The sequence below is a fragment of the Chinchilla lanigera genome, unplaced genomic scaffold (genome assembly GCF_000276665.1).
Source record: "Chinchilla lanigera isolate Chin_1 unplaced genomic scaffold, ChiLan1.0 scaffold00090, whole genome shotgun sequence".
Lineage (NCBI taxonomy): Eukaryota > Metazoa > Chordata > Mammalia > Rodentia > Chinchillidae > Chinchilla > Chinchilla lanigera.
This window is the reverse complement of record NW_004955491.1, coordinates 6,703,763-6,729,037: the sequence shown is the minus strand read 5'-3', so window position 1 is coordinate 6,729,037 and position 25,275 is coordinate 6,703,763. Positions and strand designations below refer to the sequence as shown.

The 25,275-nt window shown below is 46.9% G+C and overlaps 1 protein-coding gene across 1 annotated transcript in view; it reads right to left on the bottom strand.

Moving 5' to 3' along the window:
- Actr3b (ARP3 actin-related protein 3 homolog B (yeast)) overlaps positions 1–25,275 on the bottom strand; it is a gene marked incomplete at its 5' end in the record, with an annotated part of 51,655 nt that overhangs the window by 12,863 nt on the left and 13,517 nt on the right. Inside the window, 5 exon segments of the mRNA XM_013504654.1 lie at positions 3,068–3,160; positions 3,611–3,784; positions 6,553–6,696; positions 9,067–9,174; positions 11,296–11,391. Coding sequence (XP_013360108.1) covers positions 3,068–3,160; positions 3,611–3,784; positions 6,553–6,696; positions 9,067–9,174; positions 11,296–11,391 — 615 coding nt within the window.

Here is a 25,275-nt window from a genome sequence, read left to right as displayed (position 1 = left end):
TCCATGGGGCACCTTCTAACCAAAACAGGGCTCTAGAATCAGTTTCACAGAAACCTACACATCAGGAATCTGCATCACCAACAGAAGCTGCAGTGGAAGGGCGTGTTTCGTGGTAGCTCAGGTGCACACACTCATGAGGAGGAGCTGGACGGGGGCACCCTGCACAGCAGCATCCCTGATGGTGATGTTTCACGGCTCCAGGACACCGGCTCTGCGCACGCGCCCCCGCATCCATCTCTCCTACCGTCACGCCTGAGCCTGCCTATCCGAGGTCCTGTTCCCACCCGGGCCAGCCAAGTGATCAGAAGCTGCTGGCCTGCACAGCTCCTGACGCCCAGGGTCATTAAACACAAGGATGGTCAGCGGCCAACATCTTTTTTTCTCTTCCTGGCACACCCAGCAGGAAGTGCTCTGAAGGACACTTGTAACGAATTAGCACTCCACCGCTAGCACAAGGATCTGGCCTCTATGCACTGTCTCTGACGCCCCCAGCACTCCTAGCCAGGTGACTGGGAGAAGTGCATCGAAGGGAGGGACAGAGCAGAAGCAAGGACTAGCTGCGTACAGCTGTGGAGGCGGCTACAGGACAGGGAGCGGACGTGTAGACAGCAGGCGGAAAGTGAAGGGAGATCTCCGCGGAGTGGTGAGCGAGGAGACGCTCAGGTCAAGGTAACCTTACAGAAACATCCCGTGCAAAGGCAGCCCCACCCCGAGACCCAAAACTCTCCTCCTCCTCTGCACAAGCCAAGCTCCCTCCCCATTCTCGTCCCTCTCCTCTCCAAGGAGCTTTCCCGCTTTCCCGGGCCTGACATCCAACGTGACCCTCGCCGTGGCCCCACCTCCGACAGTGAGTGTATGTGGGCAGGCGCTCTCACAGCGAGCACGCGGTTTTCTCCCATTCCCTTCCGTGCCTCACTCACTCCGGAGTCCAGGGCTGGCCCACTGAGCGGTGTGACGGGGTAAGGGCACCACAGTGGAAGCCTGAGGCAGAAAGGGGCCGCTTCAGAGGACGTCAGACAAGGAGCACCGGGAAAGCAGGCAGCCTCACCTCTGCTGAGCCACGCACCACGCTGGCTTACCCACCTACCTCTGCAAAGCACCAGGCGCAGAACTGCTCCCACGACGAAAGGCGGAATCAGGGCCCAAACAAGGCTCTCAGCCCGGCCGCTTCAGCTCGGCGGACGCCTGGAGTTCTCCCGCTCTCCCTTCTGTGTGCGTGATATATTTCGAGTTCTCTTTTCTTCCCAATCCCCTCTCCTTCCTTTAACCCTTCTTCCCCTCCCTATTTTTACAAAGCTTTGTTTCCATTTTTTCCTATATTTAAAATCTTTTTTTCACCCGTAAAATAAGGGCTCATGCTGCAGTCCAAGGCCCCCCCACTTCACGCTCTGCACAGCCCCCGGGGACAAGAGAACGGCCCTGACAATGAGAAGGTCCCCGCCACCGAAGAGCTGCAACCCCCCACGATAAAACCCTTCGACAGTGTGCGCGCGGCTCCTGCTCTCACTGCCAAGGCAACGCCGCCCAGGTCAAGCGAGGCCGAGGGCACAGGGCCAGAAGACGCGCCTGGACGGCACCTCCGTGCCTAGTGCCTTTCTTGGGGCCTTTCACTGCAGGACGCCAGTGCCAGACAGGGGCATGAGACAGAGAACTATCTTCACGAAGAGACTTGTCTATATTGGAAAAAGCTTCCAATCATACAAATGTTAACTATAAAATGTCAAATACTTTCAAAACACAAAAAAGAAAAAGTTACCCATCATCCTTCCCCCAAAAGCTCTTTTAAGGGCCATACAAAAAAAGTAAACTTCATTTTATATACAATATTGAACGTAAACTTTATAAGTTGCTTTTTTGCTCAATCTTATATATTACATCCAACTTTTCATTTGAATTTACACTGATTTGCCTCATTGCGATGGTTTGTGTCTGGGTGTGCCCCCCGAAGCCTCATGCAGTCATGGGGCTTTCAGAGGCGCTGGACCTACAGCGTGCGGTGCTGGGTGTACGACTAACAACTCAGCCCGCTGACCGGTGTGCATGGCTGCGGGTGTGGGTAATGGGAAAGACCTCCCCGGGGTGACGCTACCTGAAGGGCCGGTAGTCCGGACGGAACGCAATGGACAGAGAGGGCTGCTGTGCTCACTGCCTGTTGCTTGCTACCTCGCTGCCTCCTGCCCACCAGGAACTGTTTCTCCTCTGCGATGCCCTCTGCCATGTGCCACCTGCCTTGAAGCCAGCCCACTATGGACTGACACCTCTACAGACTGTGCGCCGAATCAGACCTTTCCTCCTTTAACTTCAGGTGTCAGGCACTTCGCCTCAGCAATGGGGAAAGTAACTCAGGCGCCCTTCTTAAAGGTTAAGTCGTAGTCACCGTGGAGACGAAACAAAATTTACTGCTCTTCTCTTCCCAGCCCAAGTCTCTGCTCTGTAAAACTCCACTGAGTCTGCACACGGCCAGAAGCCCTAGGCTCGGAGCCCACCGCTCAGTGCCCTCAAGCCAGGACAGACTGCAGGCAAAGCCTCCACCTCCTGCTCCCCACATCTGCCCAGCAGTGAGGGTGCCTCTCATCCACTGATTATCTGGACTGGACATTTCTTACTCCAAGTTTCAGAATTCCAGACAATCAAGGAACGGTTTAGAAAATACGACACGAGCAGATTCTATTTGGTAGTCCCCTTTGGGCTCTGGTACCCACTGTCCATCCGCCAGCAGTGACCGCAAATGTACCTGAAACAAGACCCTGTGCCTCAGAAAGCGGGGGCTCAGAGGCCGTGTTCAACGCTCAGTGAGTGTGTGTGGTTAGGACCACCCAGCTCAGACACGGGGGCCATGCAAAAGAGAGACATTATCGTGTACAAACTCCATTCTCCCAGTCGGGGTCGCCTCTCCAAACACATGAGTCATTCTGCTCCAAGTGAAACCTTCTAAACAGCACCGCCGGCAACAACCCGCAGAGCAGGCGAAGCGGGACGTCTGCGCACCAATGGGAATAACCCACCCTAAGGACTGGAGGCCTCTAACGGGAATGCAGCCAGAACGCCCCGCCCAAGCAGCTCGTACCTTATACAGCGGGCGACGGACATCAATGGGACAGCTCTGGATCACTTCATCGACCACGTCCGAGATGGACTCCATGAAGTCTGGATTGGCAAACTAGATTGTACATAAATACAAAAGGAACATTACACATTTCCCTAAACAGCACACAGCAAAAACTCTCTAAGAAGCAATTCTAACAAATAGACAACTGACTGTAACTATTAGGAGACTACAACTATTAACAAGTAGACAACTGTAACTATTAACTGTAACTGGAATGAGGGCGCGTAAGAGGCTGCAACGTGACAATGAGCCACATGCACAGAGTGATGGTCATGAGTCTCCCCAGAGAGGAAATGTGTGGCGTTAGTGGAAAGGAAAAAGCGTGTGCGTAAGTGCAAGACACGCAGCGAGAAACACACAAAGACGAGACCCGTGAATACTAACAGTATGAAATGCACGAAAAATCAGCCAGATGGGGTGCCAGCGTCCGTTCATGCCCACTGGGTGGCAGCAGCGCCCCACGCACACTGCACGCCCACACACCCCAGGGAAACGCCTCACCTCCGGGTGGAAGAATATCTCAGGTCCCAGGAACCTTTCGTACCCAACATCTATAATGAACTTCTTCTGGTTGGTCGCGTTGGTGCCTGTGTACTGCTTGATCCACTTCCGGGGATCCACATCGTACTTAGCAAACTCCTTGACAATGTCTGGGCAAATGTAACAGTATCTCTCCTGCATGTGCACACAAAGACGTCACCAGGCATTAACAGCTACCCAGAGCCTCTGCCCTCTGACACACACATAGAAACCCCATGCATCAGACACACCCAGAAATCTGTCCACACAACCGGATGCACATGTGGCTGTGGATCACGCCCTCGTCCATCAACTTCCACCTGAGACGGGACAACCCTGGGACTCTGGACAGGGGAGCCTGCTTTCTCCGGCAGCTCGGCGATTAATCTCAGCCTCAGGCTCAATTCTTGTTGCCACACTGTCTGAAATGTCCAGTCCTCCCTCGGGCTCCCTGCCAGGCCCTCCACAGCTGCGCACTAGGATCTGCCTCTGGACCAGCAGGCCACACTCAGCCCAGTCGACTGAGTGCGCTACACGTCCACAGCCATGTGCTAGGGAAGAGATCGCCTGGAACGGCCTCTTCTACTTCTCCATGCCGGGAACGGACCTGGTGACACGTATTCTCACGTACTCGAGCGACACACTCCCAGTGTCTCGACTCCTGGCATGCACAAGTGAATGAGCACTCAAATCCTTGTCAGGTGACACTGAGATTGGGATGACAGACAAGCTCAGTGCTGAACAAACAGCAGGCGCGCTGCAGAGTGCGTGCCACAGAGCACAGGGAGCGAGGTCAGGCAGTGGGGTCAGAGTCACTAGGGTATGGCTACCCAGGAGACTGCAAAGGGTTCCCACCCTGACTCGCAGCACCAGGCAGAGGTGCGATGTGCACCCTGAGCACCGGGTCACCCTGGTGTCCTTGGGACCCCTGTGCCGGCCACCTTTGCAGAGCCAACTCGGCACGGCTGCAGGGGACACCTGATACCGGCTTCTGAAAGCAAGAGCCAGGCAGGCCAGCACCAGCACCCAGGGGATGCTAATTACCCCCCATTTTAGCAGGAATGGCACTCAAGGGTCTCACAAGGAAGTGGTTTTCATAACACTAACTACGAAGTTTCTGAAACCTCTGGAGAGGCCACCTTCCAGACAGCTCTGACACATGCTGCTAGACTGGACGACTGCAGGGCGAAGACTGGAGGTAGCCCGAGCTCCTTGATGACACCGTGGTCACGGCTGAACACAATCACGCAGTGCTCGGGAGCCCTGGGCAGCGCCCGCTGGCTTCTCCTCTGAGCCTGCGGTGTGGGACTCTGCCCTAAAGCTGGGTCCAGAGCAGCAGCACCAGTCAGGAGCCCCCATGTTCGGGCCGCAAGGACAGTGCGTTCCTGTACACATACCTCGGGCCCACTGGTGCCGACAGGGGCTCTGGGCCACCACACAAGGCAGGACAACAGACCGCTCCGCCAGGCCCGCTCCCTTCACAGCACGCGTGCGACGAGACTAGCAGGGAGCCCGCGGCAGGGCAGGGCCGCTGTCATGGGGACAACGCGACTCCCCGGCCGCTCCCAGGCCCCAGCACACGGTCAAACCCGTGTGTGTGTGCTAGGACTCCAGGGTCAGCGCAGGGCCCAGCGAGCCAGGGGGTGGAGCAGCAGCCCAGCAGGGGCCTGGGAAAGCCCCCTCACAGTGGTGCTCAGCTCGGGGGTTTTAACTCGGATTCCCAGAGTGGCCTGGGCATCAGCAGCAGGACTTCAATTCTGATTCACAATTATAACTGATGGGGGTGCTGAGTCAAACTTCCAAATTGTACTTCCATTGAAGAAAGGCAAGAAAGGGAGGAAAAAGGAAATTTGGGAGTATTTTAGTTTTTAAGAAAAAGCTTGAAGGGCCGGGATGTAGCTCAGGGGCACAGCACCTCCTGGCAAGCACGAGGTCCTGAGTTCGATTCCCGGTACCAACAAAAAACAAACTTGTGCTCCCTTGCAAGCTCCCCCACCAAGGGAGGGACTAATCCCACATGCCCAGGGCTTCGCAGGTTCAGCACGGAGTTTCTGTCCTTGCGAACTCCCATTCCAAGGAAGCCAGACAGGGGCCTGCCCCACCTCTACCCTCCTTCCTACAGATGCCTCTGTCTTCATCAGAGTCAGGGAGAGCTGCAGACCATCCCGGGGTCTGCTCTGGTCCACCCAGTCTTAGCTGCAGCTGCTCAGACGGGAGGGGGCGTGAGACTCGTCACCCCGGCTCCTCACAGCTCAAACACGAGGTCCTGGGGAAAGGAGACACCCCAGGCCTCCTGCCACAGCCCACGTGAAATCCTCCCTCTCCACCTAGCTTTGGGTCACTAGCCATCCCTTCCAATTTGATCTTTTCTAAAATTTTGGAAAAATGCCTTTAAAAGGGCATACGACACGTCATGTATGGAGAAATACACACTAATGCATCTGGCCGCTTCTCTTCCGGTCCACAGGCTGATTTACAAACCTTCCTGCAGCCTTCCCGGCACAAATGAACTCTGGTAATGACTTTGGGCCCTGGAAAGGCACTGCTGTGAACCCGTGGGGCGCACGCTCGCACAGACTCCCCGGGTCCCCCAGCTGCTGTGACCTGTGCCTCCTCAGCCCGAGAGGCAGAGCCAGAGTCAGGGAGGTGATGTCAGCAGGTGAAAGTTCCATGAACTGGGCGCCAACTAACCCGCGCTCTACCACAGGCTGCTCTAGTTCACAGCCAGAGCCTCAAGACAGGGGGTGCCGGACTGAGGCTGAGCCCCGACCCTCAGCCCACTGAGCTCACGGGTGCACAGGTCAGGGGCCACACTCGCGGGAGGGGAGAGGACGGCAGGCAGGAGCGGGTAGGATGCACCCAGGGAAGCATAGACACCACTTCTCTCTCACCCCCAAACCGGCCGGTTTCCCGTCTGTTTTTACCTTAATGGCTTTTGCGGTCTCCAGTGACTGCTCAGGAGGGATTCCCACCTCCCTCTCCCTTAGCAGCTGTTGAATGAAATACGTAATATCTCTACCTGCAATCGGGATGTGTTTGATGCAGCTTCCAATTACGTAACCTTCTGCCTGGGGAAGAAAGGAAGCCAAAGAGCTGGTGAGGGATGCCCCGGTCCAGGCCCACTGTCTGCCTCTACCCCCCCACCCGCCCTGCAAGAACGGGGCGCCAGTTCTGCGTAAGTGACTGCACATGCAGTTCCCTAACACTTAAAACCCGAAATTACCCCAGAAGACTGAGACTCCATCAACAGCCAAAACGGTGCTGCCATCAGAAATGCAGGGGGAGGCCTCATAGCACAGGGTGGTGCATTTCCAAAAGGCAATGCCATCTACGGAACCGCTAACCCAGCTATAAAACTACTCCCATGTACAAGCCAGCAATGTGGTCAAGTCCACGGCCTGCACTTCCAGCAGCGTGGATTCAAATCCTGCTCCAAGTTTACTGGCTGCGTGCTCCCAGACAAGGGGAACAGCCTCAGCCCCGGCACCCGCACCCAGAGTACAGGGCAGGCAACACCCCGCGGCATCTGCAGCACAGGTTAAACCAACTCTGCCTGCTCAGCACACAGCACGACTTCACAGCACTGCGATGCCACCCGTACTCGACAGACGGATCCACTCATCACCAGGAGAACGCGTCTGCACCACGTGAGCAACGGCTCGGCTCAGAAGCTGGGACGCCGCAGGGTGGGTGGGCGGGGACACTGATGGCTGGGGGACAGTGCTGTTCCCCACATCGTCAGACAGAGGCCCCTCAGGTGTCACAGCGCAGCACTCTGAGCCATGACACCTCAGAGACACACCAGGGACACGTGACTGTGCCGCGCACACTGGCTGCCGCCACGTTGCTGTGGATTCTCCACACTGCTGGCTTGTACGTGTGAGCAGTTTTGCAGCACCGGAGAAGCTCCCTCCTGACTGCCCCAAGTCACCGCCTGGCAGGTCACCATCCCGGCACGTCCAACCTGTGCCCACAGACAGGGACACACCTGGCCTGCCTGGACTGCGCTGAGGGAAGAGGAGCTGTCTCCGGCCACACAGAAAATACAGAGCATGGTTCATGTATACAACTAACAGAATTTCTCTTTGTCAAGTTTTTATTATAACACAGGTATGTCCAACCACAGGTCCAGACTGGACATGCCTGTAAGCCTTTCCATTACGGGGATTTTGACCTTGAAGGCATTAATCACAGCAGTAAAAAATTGGGGAAGCTTTCCCTCAAACTGCTAAATGAAACGAAACAGTGACTGCCTTTTCAATTAAAGCAAATAGATTTTTTAATGCTAATTTGCATTTTTAAAAGGAGATAACACACAGAACATGCAAAAAGCACACTTGTAAAATCCATACCTAACTAAGCAATCATGCTTACTGAGGAGGCGATCAGGAATGACCAGATCAGAAATGTGAGTCTCTCCTCCCACTGGATAACCAGCTGAGTCTCAAGAAAATAAATTTTAAATAATTCATCTACAATCCATTGGACCAAATGACTACTACAAAGGTCTCCTAAAACCTGAGTTAAAAGTCACTTCTGCAATATTTAAAATAAAACCGGAAAGTGATACTATGGAGCCTTCCGCAAGTCAAAATGCATACTCTCCTTCGTGGCGCTAAAACGGACTGAAAATCAAAGAGCAGGTCCCCACAGCAGGAGCGGACCGAGCCAGCCCCGCTGCAGAGACGTCCAATGGGCACAGCGCACACCCACAGCTCCCGCGCAGCTCAGAACTATAAACCGGGAGGCACGGTGCGGTTGAGGCTACACCCACCAGGCATCAAACAGAGGCCCAGGAAACCCCAGCAGCCACGGCCTGATGACTGCAGGAATGCACGGCGGTAACTGTAAAACTGCCAGAGCCATGGACACTGGGCACCTTTTGTACTTTCTCCCACACCTGATGTCCCGGCTTGTGTCTAGACGTCCCCCGAAAGCCTCGCGCACTCACACGTGGGGCTTTCCTCAGAGCCGGCTGACCCGGGGTGTGTGATGCTGGGACTAACGATGCGGATGACGAGGCCCCACCCTGGGTGTGGGTGATGCCGATCAAGACTTCCAGCCTGGACGACTATAAAGGGACGGAAAGAAGGCAGGCTCCCTGCTCCTGCTCGATGCCTTCCACCTGCCATGCCATGGGCAGTTTCTCTCTGCAAAGCCCCTCTGTCATGCTGCCCTGGGTTAGAACTGCTCTGCACTGAAACCCCTGCAAACTGTGAGCTAAATAAACCTTTCCTCCTTTAACTTTGGGTGGTGGGTATTTTGTCTCAGCAATGACAGAGCTAAGACACCGGGGTCTTTAAAACTCCCGTTACTGTCACTAAATACCACTTTTTAAATGATATTTTTAATTACAGAAGGCACTGGGGTTTTCTCCCTCTCCCCTTACCTCAAAGCAGGCGCGAAGTCTCAGAGTGAGTATGAACTAGCGCGCTTACCACTGGGATAACGTGGGTGACTCCGTCCCCGCTGTCGATGACTATCCCCGTGAGCGTGCGCTCGCCAACTTGTCGGGAGGTCCAGGAGGCTGCCAGCGCCAGCACTGCCTGGGAGGAGACAGGGGTACCGGGGTACAGGGAAGGCGCTCCGAAACCGCTGCCTGCCTGACCCTCCACCTCACTTCAAAATTTCAATTCCAACATGGACATCCGACAGGCAAAGTTCATGTATTTACACTCTGCAAGGCAGGTTTTCACTTAAAAAAAAGATATCTAAAGCTTTACAAAGAAAGACCAGTGAGAAACTCATTATATAACAGAACACTGTGGGCCAGGGATATAGCTCAGTGGCTCAAGCGCCTGCTTGGCAAGCACAAGGTCCTGAGTTCGATTTCCGGTACAAAAGAAAGACCATTCTGATCCCTTTTCCTCTGATTCTGTGCGGAGCCGCAGCCTGGCTGCAGTACGAACCCGCATGTGTCTCACACACGGCTGGGCCGCCCACCAGCAGTAGGACAGCGGTTCTCGACTCTAGTGCCCAACCTGGGGCCATTCTGCTGGCCGGGTAGCGTCCGGCCACACCTGGTGCCGCCTTCCACTGTCACACAGTCAGCAGAGAGGGGGCTGCTGCTGGTCCAGGGGGCAGAGGCCAGCCCTGCTGCTAAGCACCCTGTGACAATGAAGACGTCCCTACGATGTGTCCAGTCCAAAGCACGGGGCAGGAAAACACTGAGCTTAAAATCCCTACTTCAGGAAAAAATAAGCTGGGCATGGGGGCACACGCCTGCAATCCCAGCATTCAGGAGGCTGAGGCAGGAGGACTGCTATGAGTTCAAGACCAGCATAAAATACACAGAGAGACCGTGTCTCAGAAAAAAAGAACTCTCGAGGTAAGCACTGAACACCTTGAGAGCCATCACCCCAGTGTGCTGTGAAATGATTCCTCATTCCACACAACAAAACACCTTGGGGGAGAAGACACATGGTTAGGTAAACGCGGGAGTGCTAGAACAGGTTTCTTCAACACAAGGATTCCCGGTGCCTTCACTGTACTACAGGCACTGCGAGTCGAGGAGGAAACGCTGCCATGAGCCGCCTCCTCTCCACTTTTTAGGGTGGGACGTGGGTGTGCTCTAGAGCCTGAGCCCAGGGCCTAGCACTGAGCTACAGCTCCAACCCATTTTACTCAGAAGGGATCTCCCTAATTTGGTCACGTTGGCCTCAAACTCACAACCTTCTTGCCTCAGCCTCCTGAATAGCTAAGATTATACACACGTACCATCACACATGGCTCTAAATGCGTTTTTGTGTGGAACTCCTCCTTTTTACCGAAGGAGACTTAATATTAGGCAGAAAATACTGAGACACACCCATCTCATTTATTCCCCCAAATTTGAGTGAATTCCTTTGTAAAAGGTGGCAGACATATAACCACCGAGAGCAACAAAAACACTTAACCTCACTCCAAGAACAAAAGCTTTAAACGAGTTCTATAAGCTCCTGGAAATTTAGGGTCTCCTGAAAGCCAGAGAGGGCTGAGGATACAGCTCAGTGGCACAGCGCCTGCCTGGTAAGCACAAGGTCCTGAATTCAATTTCCGGTACCCCCACCCTGCAAAAAGCCAGGGAGTAACTGAGACCGACAGGAGCCCACACAAATACAGAACCTTCCAACAGTGTCCACTCTTTTTCCACAGGTGGTGTTTATCTTTTTCTTCCTGACTGGAAGTAAGTGAGAGAGCTGGGCTCAATGACACACACTTGAAACCCTAATTACTGGAGAAGCAGAAGCAGGAGGATTACAAGTTCCGGACCCGCATGGGTAACAGACCAACATTCCATTTACCAAAAAAATAAATAAACAAATAAAAGAGAACAGCATCAACACTTCTGTCTTGGCGCCCTCCAAAAACACACTAGACTGTGCAGGGAAAAAGACAGGGCCAGACTCTACGACAAGGACAGAGTTGTTAAAGCTATGGAGAGCCAGGCACGGGGTACACGCCTGTGAGCTCAGCACTCGGAAGGCGGACGCAGGAGCATCGTAGGCACGTTCTCCACGGCATTTCAGTTCAGACCTCAATGCTGGGTGCGCACGTGGGTGTGCGAAAGGAGTGAAAAGGAAGAACACACAGCACAGCCTTCAGTCTTACCCCAGAGGACCTCTGGAATCACCACTTCTACCACTGCCAGACAATAATTGGTGAGTCACAAAAATAACTGTTTTTACCTGGACTGCGATGTAGAGTCCTGGCACGTTAAATGATTCGAACATGATTTCTGCGAGGTATTCTCTATTTTCTGGGGTGTTCAGGGGAGGCTCTGTCTGTAAGAAAACATTCATTATATTCAGTGCTCACCCAAGTCTCACACAGTTACATCAGAATTACGAAGAGGCCAACCAAAGAGCACGTCAGCTAGCACCTGACCCAGCTCCCTAGTCTTACAGACACATTACAGTGACAGCGACTAACTGAAAAATCCGCTACGGGTCTCAAAGCTTTAAGATGGCAAAATGAAGACCTCTTGAAAGGCTTCCGTTCTCACATCGCACCCAGACAAGAGCAAGTTACAGGAGACAGACTCTGTCTTGGACAACAACAGTACTCACCACTATGTACCTCATAAGGTGCTGCCTATCAGTGTGAGGAATGGACTTAGTAACAGTACCTACTTGAGAAGAAATAAGTAACTCAATACTTGTAAATACACAGAAAGGAGAGGAATGCTGAAAAATACTCGAACAATATCAGCTGTACCTGCCAGTAATGTATCTCATATCAGAATAACATACAGTAATTAAAGATTCCTAATGTTGCTACTCACCTTAAATAGAAATCCAAGCACCGAAATGACACGCTGATTTCTTACACAGAGCATTTAACCTGAGTAGTGAGAAGACTTACAAAGGGATGGAAAGTGCTAAGTGCGCTCTGGAAATATTCCTTTCCACCAGCCAAGTGCTGCCTACCTGATCTGAAGGCAAGAGCAGAACCCAGAGGAAGACACACAGCAGAACCGGGGTCACCCGGCTCCCGCACTCCTGAGTTCAGTTCAGGGTCAAATAATGACTGAAACAAATCCCAGCTGGGTGAAAGCTAAACACAACTGTCAAAGATAAGATGTCTCACTACACAAAAATGCATAATGTCTCAAAAGAAGAAACAAAAAGGCCAAAAATTAGTTCAGATAAGAATTCTGGTGCAAATACAACAAATAAAAGTTTCCTGTTCTAATCACTTGAAAAGACTGATAGAATGCACAAGTAATATCTACACACAGTGGAATACTGCGCAGCCTTTAAAAGGTAAGTCAAGACTTCTGGGAAGACGGCAGAGTGGAGAACAGCAGAGAAACAGCCTCTCTAGATGGGATGTCCAGGCCCTGGAATGCAGCAACGTGTAGAGGAGGAGGGAGGGGAGTCCCCAAAACCCACCACGGATCGGCAGCAAGAACTGAAGTCCACAGGGAGAGCAAAGACAGACTTCAACAAAGAACAAGGAGCGGGCGAGCAGGGCTTCCTCCGAGCCGGACGCACTGCAAGGGAAGGGCAGCCCAGACCTGCAGATGCACAGTGCTACTGGAAACCCCACAGGCCTCCACAGAGGCGCAGAGGACCACAGCGGGGCACACGGCAGACTGCAGGGGCCAGTGAGTTATTCCCACCCAGACAAACTCCGGGAGAGGGCACTGGCCAGCACCCACCCGAAGAAGAGCCACCGCTCAGAACTCAGAACTACCGTCGGCCCCACCTGGCAGCTCCCAGTGTCAGCGCCGGGGGAGTGAGCTCAGATCAGCAGGAGGTCAAGGGGCTGAGTTCAAGCCGGCAGGAGGCACACGGAGGACGGCAGGCTGGACAAACTGAGTTCTAGCCTCACAGCCAGAAACCAGCCTGAACCTCAGCAGAATTAAAGGCGCCGGCTTGCTAGGACTGTCCACTACCCCACCGTAAATCCATGGCCGGCTTTCTGGGATTGTCCACTACCCCACCGTAAATCCATGGCCGGCTTTCTGGGATTAATCAACACGGATCTAGACCCTGTCTACCCAATCTGTCTATCAGTGACAGCAGAGACACACCCAGAAATAGACACTTTTTCTTTCTATTCTTCTTACTGTTTTTTTCACCCATTTTTCTTGATTGATTGTTCTTGTTTCTTTACGAGTGTGAACATTTTTCCTAGATTTTTCTTTGTTGCTGTTCTGTTCTTGTTTTTATCTCTTCCTTCTCTCTTTCCCACCTGTCTTATTCACCAGTTTCCCAAATGTGATCTTGCTTTGTCCTCCAGTCTTGCTCATTAATCTCTTCCTCTTCTTCTATTTCTCTATTTTCCCCCCACAATCCCTTATAAATTTGCTGCTCTAAGGGTAAACTCGCTATGTTGAGGGCTTATTTACTCTACAATTCTCTGGTTTTAGGTTTTGTTATATAACCACAAATATAATTCATACAGTTAAAGGTGCCAAGTTAAGTTTGTCATTTCTAGGTTATATTTGATGCTATTGTTATTGCTGATTGCATTACTTTAGCCAAGGTGACATGGTTGCTGTAATTAGTTGTTTTCCCTGGTATGCTGTCTGCCTGCTCAGGGGCCCAAGGGAGACTTTCTAGGGTGAGACCCAAGGTTAAAGAGTGCACGTGTGCAAGACATCGGCAGCCACAGCAGGCAGCGTGGAGCAGAGCAGAGAGTGAGAGCCGCCTGTGTCTTTACTGTATCATTCCTATACAGGTTGTTATCTCGTATTTACACTCTTACACAGCGCTGTAACCAGCGCATGCGTGTTTACCCGTGCTGAGTCTTGGTTACAGAACTGTATCCCACTGTGCACCTGTGCTAGACAAGCAGGGTCACGCCCTCAGGTGTCCTTAGATGCCCCTGAGCTTTACAGAAGTCCCCAAATATGCCAAGACTATCAGAGTCATAAACAACACTACAGGCCACTGCCAAAGAACCAGGGGCTAGGCCAAACAGGCAGCAACTTCTCATCCCCAATAAGCTGAAGTGGTAGGATCTTGCAACAGAATGAAAACCCAAAATCCAGCTACTGCTGGAAGACATCTCTGAGAAGTAGTCATTTCCTAAGGGTTCTTGATACTAGCAATAAAGCCACCTGCCATAAGCAATTTACAAGAATCAACCTTGGAATTAAACTAAAAAAAAAACAGAAAATGAGAAGACACTTAGGTAAGATGCCATCCCAGACATCTAGGTCACGAAAGACAAACCTAAGTGGTAATGAGGTAGAACAATCTGAAACCCACCTGCCTGGACTCTCTGAAGTGACAACAGCTGAAGGAAAAAAACAGATGAATGGGGCTCTAGGAAAAAATAAAATCAGAAGTAACTTCTCAGGTTAACTACAGACAGTGGCCATAATGAGACATGGTTAGGGATTCTAGAGCAGACACAGATGAAAAAAAAACAGTGGAGCTTTGGAAGATGATGCAAAACATGAACACCCAACACAGGAAAGAAATGGAAGCCCCCCAACAGATTCAAACAGACATCCAGGACATTAAAGATCCCACTGAAGACATATACAGCAGAAGGTGCCCAAGTGAGGGCACAGCCCGGGCTCTGCTCCACGCTGCCTGCTGTGGCTGCTGATGTCTTGCACACATGCACTCTTCAATCTTGGGTCTCACCCTAGAAAGTCTCCCTTGGGCCCCCTGAGCAAGCCAACGGCATACCAGGAAAAACAGCTAATTAGAGCAACCATGTCACCTTGGCTAAAGTAATACAATCAGAATTTCAGATACAGAAGACAGAACTGCAGTTAGTGATGATGAAAAGATTTCCTAATAGTAACAAGGGACCTGGAAAAATCAATCCAGCAGCTACTAGATGAGGCAAAGAACAATAACATAACATTGATCTGAGTCAATGAAAAGCAGGAGATAGACCAAATGGCATAAAAACCTGTTCACAGATATCAGGGCAGAAAACTTCTCTGGCAAGGAAAAACAATTTGACATATAGGAAAGTGAGGCATATAGAACTCCAATTAGCCATCATAAAAAAAAATCTACACCAAGGCATGTGACAGTCAAGATTTCAGAAATTCAACGTAAGAACAGAATATTAAAAGCTGTTAAGAGAAAAGAAACAAATCACCTATAAAGGAAAACCCATCTGAATCACAGCAGACTTCTCAACACAAACCCTATAGTCACTGGGCACAGGGCACACGCCTGCAATCCCAGCACTCAGAAGGCTGAGGCAGGAGGATCTTTGTGAGTTGAGACCAGCCTGGGCTACAAAGTAAGCTCAAGGCCAGCCTGAACTGCACAGTAAAACTCTGTCTCAAAAAAAAGACAAAAAACAACCCTATAGTCAAGAAGAGCTTGGAGTGAAGTACTGCAAGCCCTAAAAAAGAAAAAATCTCCAACACAAATTGATGTATCCCACAGAACTATCTCTCAAAATTGATGAAGAAATACTTCCACAACATAGAACATCTGAAGAAATTCATGAACGTCAAAACAGCACTCTAAAATGTTCTGAAGAACATTATAGAAAGAAATTAAAAAAGACTACAATTCCATAAATCGGAACACCTCAATGAATCTACCTCAATGAATCTACCAGGCAAGGCAAACAATTAGAAGGGGAAAAAGGGAGAACCAACAACAGGAAAATAACATGACAAGGGTAAGTCAATACATATCAGTTACAGCCATGATTTTTTTTTTTTTTTTAAGACCAGGTCTCACTATGTAGTTCAGGCAGGCCTTGAGCTCACTTTGTAGCCCAGGCTGGTCCCGAACTTGTAAAGATCCTCCTGCCTCAGCCTCCTGAGTGCTGGGATTACTGGTGTGTGCTACCACACACAGCTTCAGCCATCATTAATGGTCTCAATTTACCAATCAAAAGACACAGACTGGCAGAATGGAGCAAGAAGCAAGATACAACAATATGCTGCATACAAAAAGAAATTCACAGTCTGAAAGTCAAAGGATGGAAAACAATAGTCCATGAGACAGAAACCCGGAAAAAGGCAGGGGCAGCAAATTTACAGACAAAATGGATTTCAAGCCAAGACTGATTAAGAGAGACAAAGAAGGTGACTACATCCTTGTAAAGGAAACAACCCAAGAGGAAGAGATAACAATCATAAGTATATATGCAACAAATACCAGTGTACCCAGCTATATAAAACAAATATTAACTGACAGAAAAATATCCAATAAGCACTAACACAATTGTAATGAGGGACTAAATACCCGACTGTCACAAATATATCAACCAGAAAAAAAAAAAAAAAAAATCAACAAAGAAATATCAAAACTGGGTCAAACTTTTGAACAAACAGACTTTTGCAGATGTCTGTAGTGTCCTATCCCACAACAACAGAATTTACATTCTTCTCAGCAGCACAGGGGAAGTTTTCCAAAACAGACTATACAGATCATAGAATATGCTCAAATAAATGCAAGGAAACACTAATTATTCCATCCATATTATCAGACCATAGTGCAATGAAATTTAAATCAATCAATGGCAAAAGAAGCCACTACATACTAGCTACATACACTACATACTAGCTCATAGAATATCTACTACTAGAACCTATATTCTACTTCAAGAGCCTATATTCCAATAATATGGTTCTTTCTACACAGAAGAAATGGACAGACTCCTAGATACATATGAATTGCCAAAGTTGAATTAAGAATATATAAAAACTCTAAATAAACCAGTATCACTCAATGAAACTGAAGATGTAATTAAAAACACATCAACAAAGAAAAGCTTAGGCCCTGACAGATTCACTGAATTATTTGCAGATGACATATTCTACATAGAACACCCCCAAAACATCAACAAGACTTTTAGATTTAATAATCAAATTCAATACCATAGCTAGATACAAAGTCAACACTCAAAAATCAGTATCATTCCTGTATAAATAACTAACAAAAAAACTGAAAATAAGGGAAACAACATCTTTCATAATAGCATCCAAAAAAATGAAACACCTAGGAATCACCTAATGAAAGAAGTAAGAGACTTTTACATTTGCCAGGTGTGGTGGTGCACACCTGTAATTCCAACACTCCAGAGGCTGAGGCAGGAGGATCATTGTGAGTTCAAGACCAGCCTGGGCTACAGAGTTCAAAGGCCAGCCTGAACTGCAAAACGAGACCATCTCAAAAAGACCAAAAAAAACCTTTTACATTGAGAACTACAGTACTCTGAAGAAGATCAAAGAAGATATCAGAAAATGGAAAGAACCAATATAGTGAAAATGGCCGTAACTTTAAAAACTGTTATAGATTTAATGCAATCCCAATCAAAATTCCAACAGCATATCTCACAGAATTAGAGAAAACAATCATAAAATTTACTTGGAACCAGAAGAAACCTAGAATATGAAAAGCAATTCTGAGCAGCAAAGGCAAGGCGGGGGGCATCACAATCCCTGACTTGAAATTATACTCCAAAGCTACTGTGATTAAACAACATGGTACTGGCAAATAAAAACAAACCCAAGGATCAATGGAACAATTAGAAGATGCAGAAACAACTCCAGCCACCTGATCACTAACGAAGGAGCCAAATACCATCTCTGGAAGAAAGACAGCCTCTACAATAAATGATGCTGGAAAAACTGGTGTTGCACACGCTGAAGATTAAAAGTGGACCCATATCGTTCACAGTGCACTAAACTAGAATCGAAATGAATCACAGATCTAAATATTAAAAGAGAAACATTAAATCTGCTGGCAGATAGAACAGGTAGAACTCTTGAAGACATTGGTGTAGGTAGACTTTATGAACAAAAGCCCAATCACATAGAAACTATCACAAAGAAACAATAACTGGGATCTCATCTTATGAAAAAACTTCTGTTCAACAAAAGTAACCACCAACAGAGTAAAAAGACAACCCACAGAGTGAGAAAAAATTTTGTCAGCTGTTCTTCAAAGGACCAATACCTAGAACGTACAAAGAACTAAAAAAACTCAGACTCCCCCTGTCAAATTTAAAGACTCCATCCAAAAGTGGGCATCTGAAATGAACAGACACTTCTCAGGTGAAGTACGAACAGCAAATAAATATATGAAAAAATGTTCAACATAACTGGTCATTCAAGAGATGCAAATTAAAACAACACTGAGATTCCATCTCGCTCCTGAAAGAATGGCTATAATCAAGGAATCAACCAATAACTGGTGGGGGTTTGGGGAAAAAGGAACACTTTCCCACTGTTGGCAGTAAACTGGCGCAACTACTGTGGAAGTCAGTATGGAATCAACCAAAATGCTGGTGGGGGTTTGGGGAAAAAGGAAGTCAGTATGGAATCAACCAAATGCTGGTGGGGGTTTGGGGAAAAAGGAACACTTTCCCACTGTTGGCAGTAAACTGGCGCAACTACTGTGGAAGTCAGTATGGAGATTCCTCAAAAAAACTAAAAGTAGAGGTTCCATTCAACTTAGCTACACCCCTTCTGGGTATCTTCCCAGAAGAATTAAAAGCATCATACCACAGCAATACATGCACACCCATATTCACAGAAGCACAGTCTGTAATAGCTAAATCTTAGAAACTACCTAAATGTCCACCTAGTGGTTTTATTATACAATGGAGTACTTTTCAGCCATAAAGAAGGATAAGCTTCAGACATTTCTAGGTAAATAGGTGCACCTGGAGACCACACTCTCAAGTGAAACAAATCAAATACCGCACTGTTCCTCTGATATGAGATAGTGAGAGTGTAAATAAGGACCAAAATGTATAATAGATACTGGGAAACAGGAAGAAAATTTTCAAAGAAGAAGGAGAACAAGGGAAGGAGTAGGGGAAAAGTAAAGGACCAAGAAAAAAAAAGAACAGAAGGGAAAATGGAAACAAAGCTTTTATGTAAGAGGGGAAGAGTGGTTGAAAGGAGGGGTGGGAAATGGAAAAAAAAGCAGCAGCAAAATATGTCATGATCAGGTTCAACTTCCCTATGATGAATGTCAGCATTATGTATATCTAACACGTACCAATAACATTTTTAAATGAAAAAATTAAAATTAAAATTATGGTGAGCGTGGTGGTGCATGCCTGTTATCCCAGCACTCAGGAAGCTGAGGCAGGGGAAGCGCTGTGAATTCAAGGCCAGCCTGGACTACAAAGTGAGTTCAGGACCAAGGTCTCGTTAAACTACACAGCACGTCCCTGCCTCATAAAAACACATACATACATACATATATAAGTAAATGAATGAATAGATGGATAGCATGTAAAGGCAATGAGACCAGAATAAAGCAATTTTTAAAAATAGGAAGGGAAATCTAACATATTGCAATGCAGATGAACCTTGAATACATTCTGTAAGTGAAATTAGCCAGTCACTCATCCTTATTAAAAGGATAAACACAGGACCCTAGGGTCCCCAAACTCATTAGACAGCAAGAAAATACAAAAGTGCTTGAACTGTGGAGGGAAGTACAAGCAGCTGTCTGACCACAGAGTTTCAGTGTGGGAAGATGTAACGCTTCTGGTGCTAGTATGATCACGGTGGTGATAACTATACTTGATGCCATCACACTATATTCAAAAGTGGTAACGTTTATGCTACATATTTTACAACAATAAACTTTTTACTTTTTGATGCAGTACTAGGTATCAAGCACAGGGTTTCATACATAACAGGCAAGTATTCTACCACTGAGCTACATCCCCAGCCCCTAAAAAAATTTTAGTAAAAAATGTTCAGAACTGGTATTGTGGCATTTGCCTATAATCTGAGTATTCAAGAAGCTGAGGGCAGAGAATCTCAAGTTTAACACCAGCCTGGGTTACATGGTCAGTCCGAGCTATCCTCTAAGACCTTGTCTCAAAACTAAATGTTCGCTGGGATTGGTGGCCCACACTTGTAATCCTATCACTTGGGAGGCTCAGGTAGGAGGGTTGCTACAAGTTTGAGGCCAGCCTAGGCTTTACAGTGAGTTTAAGGCCATCTTGAACTACATAGTGAGACCCTGTCTCAAAAAACAAAGAACAAACAAAAAAAATTCACAGAAATCACAGTAATAACAAAGGCAGTAAAACATTAATAAATTAAAAGAGCACAGCACAGAACATGAACAGGCAATTCACAAGAAAGGGTGAAAGCACAATGAACATAATAAATGTGAAAGACTGGGGATACAGCTCAGGGGCACAAGCGCCTGCCTGGCAAGCACAAGGTTGTGAGTTCAATTCCCGGTCATGGTAATAATGATAATAATAATAATAATAATAATAATAATAATGTGAAAAATGCTAAAGGTCAAAAACTTCAAATTAAAAACACAAGGTGAAATTTCAATGCACTGAATACTGAAAGCTGTATCAATACTGGCAGAAGCACAAACGCAGTGGGCTCACTGCACACGAATGACGGCAGTGTGAAATGCTGCGTGCAACAGAGACTCGTGGAAGAGAATTAGCACATCTGAAATCAGCAATTCAACACTGGCTGCTCTTTTTAAATAAAAAACGCTCCAAACACAGAAAAGACTGTATGCAGAGACTGTTACACTCTTTTAAAACCAAGAACCTGGAAGCAGAAGTCAATGTCTAAAAATAGATGAACTGCCATAAAGAGAGGGAGTATCTTCTGGATAATTATTACAAAGCTGTTAAAATGATGGTTGTAAAAACTCTAAGAAAAAGGAGAAAGAGTATTGTATGTAAAATCATCCAGAACATGCATGAAAAGATGAAATGAAAACATGCTCAATGTGAACAATAACTACATGAACGTGATCCTAGAGCTTTGAAAAGCTCCCAGGACATCTTCCTAAGCTTTGGAGGTGGCGGCTGTGCTTTTCTTTCAGGGTCTCACCATGTAGTTCGGGCTCGCCTTGAGCTCACTTTCTGTTCCAGCCTGGCCACAAATTCACGGTGCTCTTCCTGCATTAGTCTCCCAAATGCTGGGATTATAAACCTGTTCCACCACACACAGCAGAAGAATCATCTTGGGCCACGAATAAAATTATGTAAGTAACAAAATTCCCTTTTAAAAATATTTTATTATAACACAGGGATGTCCAACTTGGCCAAACTATTTAAGAGCACCTCTTTTACTTTCTGCCAAATACAATTCACTATTTTTGACAAATTAAAATCTATGTGCTTCCATTTATGGTAATTACCATATAATTTGGTCGCTGGCTTAAATTCAGCATATCTCCATGTGTCATCATAAACCCATGTCTTCCTCCGTTTTCTATTTCTTCTACATCTATCATCACAGACACAGTACCATTAGTAGACAAATTTAAGGAAAGTTTTCCCAATCCATTTATAAGAAGATCAAACCAAGAATATCAACTTTTTCTTGTTTTGTTAACATGGAAGCAACATAATCAGAATGTCCTGCTGGGCATGGCACTGCACGCCTGCAATTCCAGCCCTCAGGAGGCTGAGGCAGGAGGACAGCCACATGTTCAAGGACAGCCCTGGGCTACACAGTGAGTTCAAGGCCAGCCTTCACTACATAGCCAGACTCTGTTTCAAAAAAAAACAATGTCCCACAAATGAATGTAAGCCATATAAGCACTTATAGGTATAATAATAGTAAAATTACCACCTGGAATGAACTAAAAAATGAGCAGTTAGTGAGTATCATAAAATCCAATCCATGAAAAAATTCTTTTAAATCCATATTTCTCAATTAAGAGAGCAGCCCACCACTCCCTCACTGGCTTGGGAGCCAGGCTGAGCCCCAGACAGCTTCAGGGGACTCAGTAACAACTCCCCACCACCCCCCTACCCTTTGGGAGTCAAACTGAGGCCCAGACAGTTTCGAGAGCCTCGGAGAACCACCTCCACCCTGCCCCCCACTGGCACATGAGCCAAGCTGAGCCCCAGAGAGGTCTGAAAGCCTCGGTGACCATGGCCCCCCCACACACCATCAAAGGAGTCAAGCTGAGTCCCAGGCAGCTTCAGGAGCCATGGTGACCACCTCTCCCCCACTGGCATGGGAGCCAAGCTGAGCTCCAGGCACCTTCGGGGGACTCGGTGACCATGCCCCGCCCCCCACACCCTCAAAGGAGTCAAGCTGGGGCCCAGACACTTTTGAGAGCCTCAGTGAACCACCCCGACCCACCCCACTGGTGCGTGAGCCAAGCTGAGTCCCGGAGAGGCTCGAGAGCCTCAGTGACCACGTCCTGCCCCCTCCACACGCTCAAGAGTGTCAAGCTGAGCCCCAGACAACTTTGGGGACCTTGATGAGCCACCCTCAACCCACCCCCACCAGCTTGTGAGCCAAGCTAAGACCCAGAAAGCTCAGCAGCACCTGCAACCACACCCCACCCACCTACACCATGTCGGGAGCCACACAGCCCGGGGAACTTCAGGTCCTTGCCCCACCACTCCCACACCATCACAGGAGTGAGGCCAAGCTCCAAAGAACCTCCGGATCTTCAAAACTGACAAAACAAAGGAGCAAAATGCAATCTTGGACCTCCACCTGACCCAAAACAAGTCCAGGAGACATGCACACAGAACAGCTTGGAAGTCATACACCCAGAATGTCTAAAATGATAGCAACTGAAGTAAAGAAACAACTCCATCAGGCCACAGATGACATCAGATCAGAAATAATCTCTCAGGTAAAAAAATGACAATAATGAAAGAATTGCTCAACACATCTACAGAAGATATAAACATAGAGGAGCGTAGAAAAATGGGGGAAAGCTTGAATGAACAACATAGGAAAGAATTAGACTGCATGAAATTGATTCAAACAGATTCCCAGGAAATTAAACTTCCATTGAAAGCTGGCAAAACCGCTTGAACGAAGGTGAAGATAGACTTTCAGACTTTGAAGACAGCATTAGAGCTAATGAACACGAAAGGAATGATCTCTTAAATATACCAAGAAACAAGGAAATAATCCAACAGCTGCAAGCTGACGCAAAGAAAAACAATGTAAGATTAATAGGTGCCAAAGAAACAATAGCAGTCAACACAAATGACATAAAAAGACTAACTACAAAAATAATAGCAGAAAATCTCCCAAGCATGGAATAAGAATCTGACATAGAGTAAATGAGGCATACAGAACTCCCATTAGCCATAACAAAAGTAAATCTACACCTAGACATATAATAATCAAGATCCCAGAAACTCAGCAAAAGAGCAAAACATTAAAAGCTGTTACAGAAAAGAAACACATCACTTATAAAGGAAAACCCATTAGAATCATGGTAGATTTCTCAACACAAACTGTCAAGTCAAGAAGAGCTTGGAGTAAAGTATTTCAGGTCCTGAAAATAAAAAACTTGCAACCCAGATTGATGTAACCTGCAAAAGTATCCTTCAAAATTAATGGAGAAGCTGGGCATGGTGGTGCATGCCTGTAATCCCAGCACTCGGGAGGTTGGGGTAAGAGAATCGTTGTGAGTTCGAGACCAGCCTGCACTACATGGTGAGCTCAAGACCAGCCTGAACTGCATAGCGAGACCCTGTCTCAAAAAGACCAAAAAAAAAAAATTAATGGATAAGTAAAGTATGTCCACGCTAAAGAACTGAAAAAATTCATGAGCACCAAACCAACTCTACAAAGAGTACTAAAAGATATTCTAGAAAGAGATAAAAATGACCACAGTTTCAAGAACAAGAATAGCAAGAAACCACCAAGCACAGCAAGTAATTAAACAGAGGGAAAAGGTAGGGAACCAACAGCAGAAAAGTTACATGACAAAGCTGAGCCAATACATATCAGTTATAACAATCAATGTAAACAGTCTCAACTCACCAATCAAAAGAAGCAGACTGGCAGAGTGGATCAAGAAACAAAATCCAACAATATACTGCTTTTGTCTATGTTGTTATTTTGTTATTTTTTATTCTCTTTAAAATAAAAAAAAAATTTTAAAAATATGCTGTTTACAAGAAACACATTTAACTCAAAAGGAAATTCATAGACTGAAAACAATACTCCATGGGACAGGAACCCCGAAAAAAGTGGGAGTAGCTATTCTTTTTGCAGACAATGTGAACTTTAAACCAAGAACAAGCAAAAGAAATAAAGAAGGTCACCACATAGCTGTTAGGGGAAGAACTTCAAGAGGAAGAGAGAACAATCATAAATGTATATGCACCAAAAGTGGGAGCACCGAACTATGTAAGACAAATTTTAATAGACATGAAAAATCAAATAAGCAATAACATAATTATAATGGGGACCTTAGTACTCCTGTCACAAAGAGAGAGAATGAATAGAAATAAAATCAGCAAAGAAATAACAGAACTGAACCAAACATTGAAGCAAACGTACTTAGTAGACGTTTATAATATTCCACGCAACAATATCAGAATACACAATTTTCTCAGCTGCACATGGGATGTTCTCTATAGTAGACCACATACTAGCCCACAGAACATGCTCAAGTAAATGTAAAGGAATTTAAATTATCCTATGCATACTACTGGACCATAGTGCAATGAAACTAGAAATTAATAATAAAAGAAATCCCAAAAACTCCAAAAACACATGGAAAGTAAATAACACCCTCCTGAATAACCAAGGGTCACAAATGAAATTAAACAATGTTTACAACCAAACAAAAATGCAGATACAACTTGCAGGAACCTATGGGATACAATGAAAGCAGTCTTCAGAGGGAAATTTATAGCAATGAATTCCCAATCAGGAAAACAGAACAAGCACAAATAAACAATCTTATGCTACACCTCAAGTTTCCAGAAAAAGAAGAGCAAGTCAAGCCCAAAACCCAAAAAGGGGAAGAAGATCGGAGTAGAAATTGATGCAATGGAGACTAAGAAAATACAAAGAACTAACGAATGGAAGAGTTGGTTCTTTGAAAGATAAATAAAACTGGTAAACCTCTAGCCAACCTTAACAAAAAAAAGAAAGAAAAAACCCAAATTCATGCAAAAAGGAATGGAAAGGATGAAATCACTACAGATCCTGTGGAAATTCAGAAGACGATCAATACCTACTTTGAAAATCTTTACTCTCATAGGATGTAAAACACAGAGGAAATGGAGAGATTCCTGGATACATATGAATTACCAAAGCTGAATGAAAATGATATAAAAACCCTGAATAACTCAGTATCAGCTAATGAAACAGAAAATGTAATAAAAAAACTTACCAACAAAGAAAAGCCCAGGTCCTGATGGATTCACAGCTGAATTCTACAAGAAAGGGAAAGAATTCTCCCTAACTCATTCCTAGAGGCAAGTATTACCCTCATGCCAAA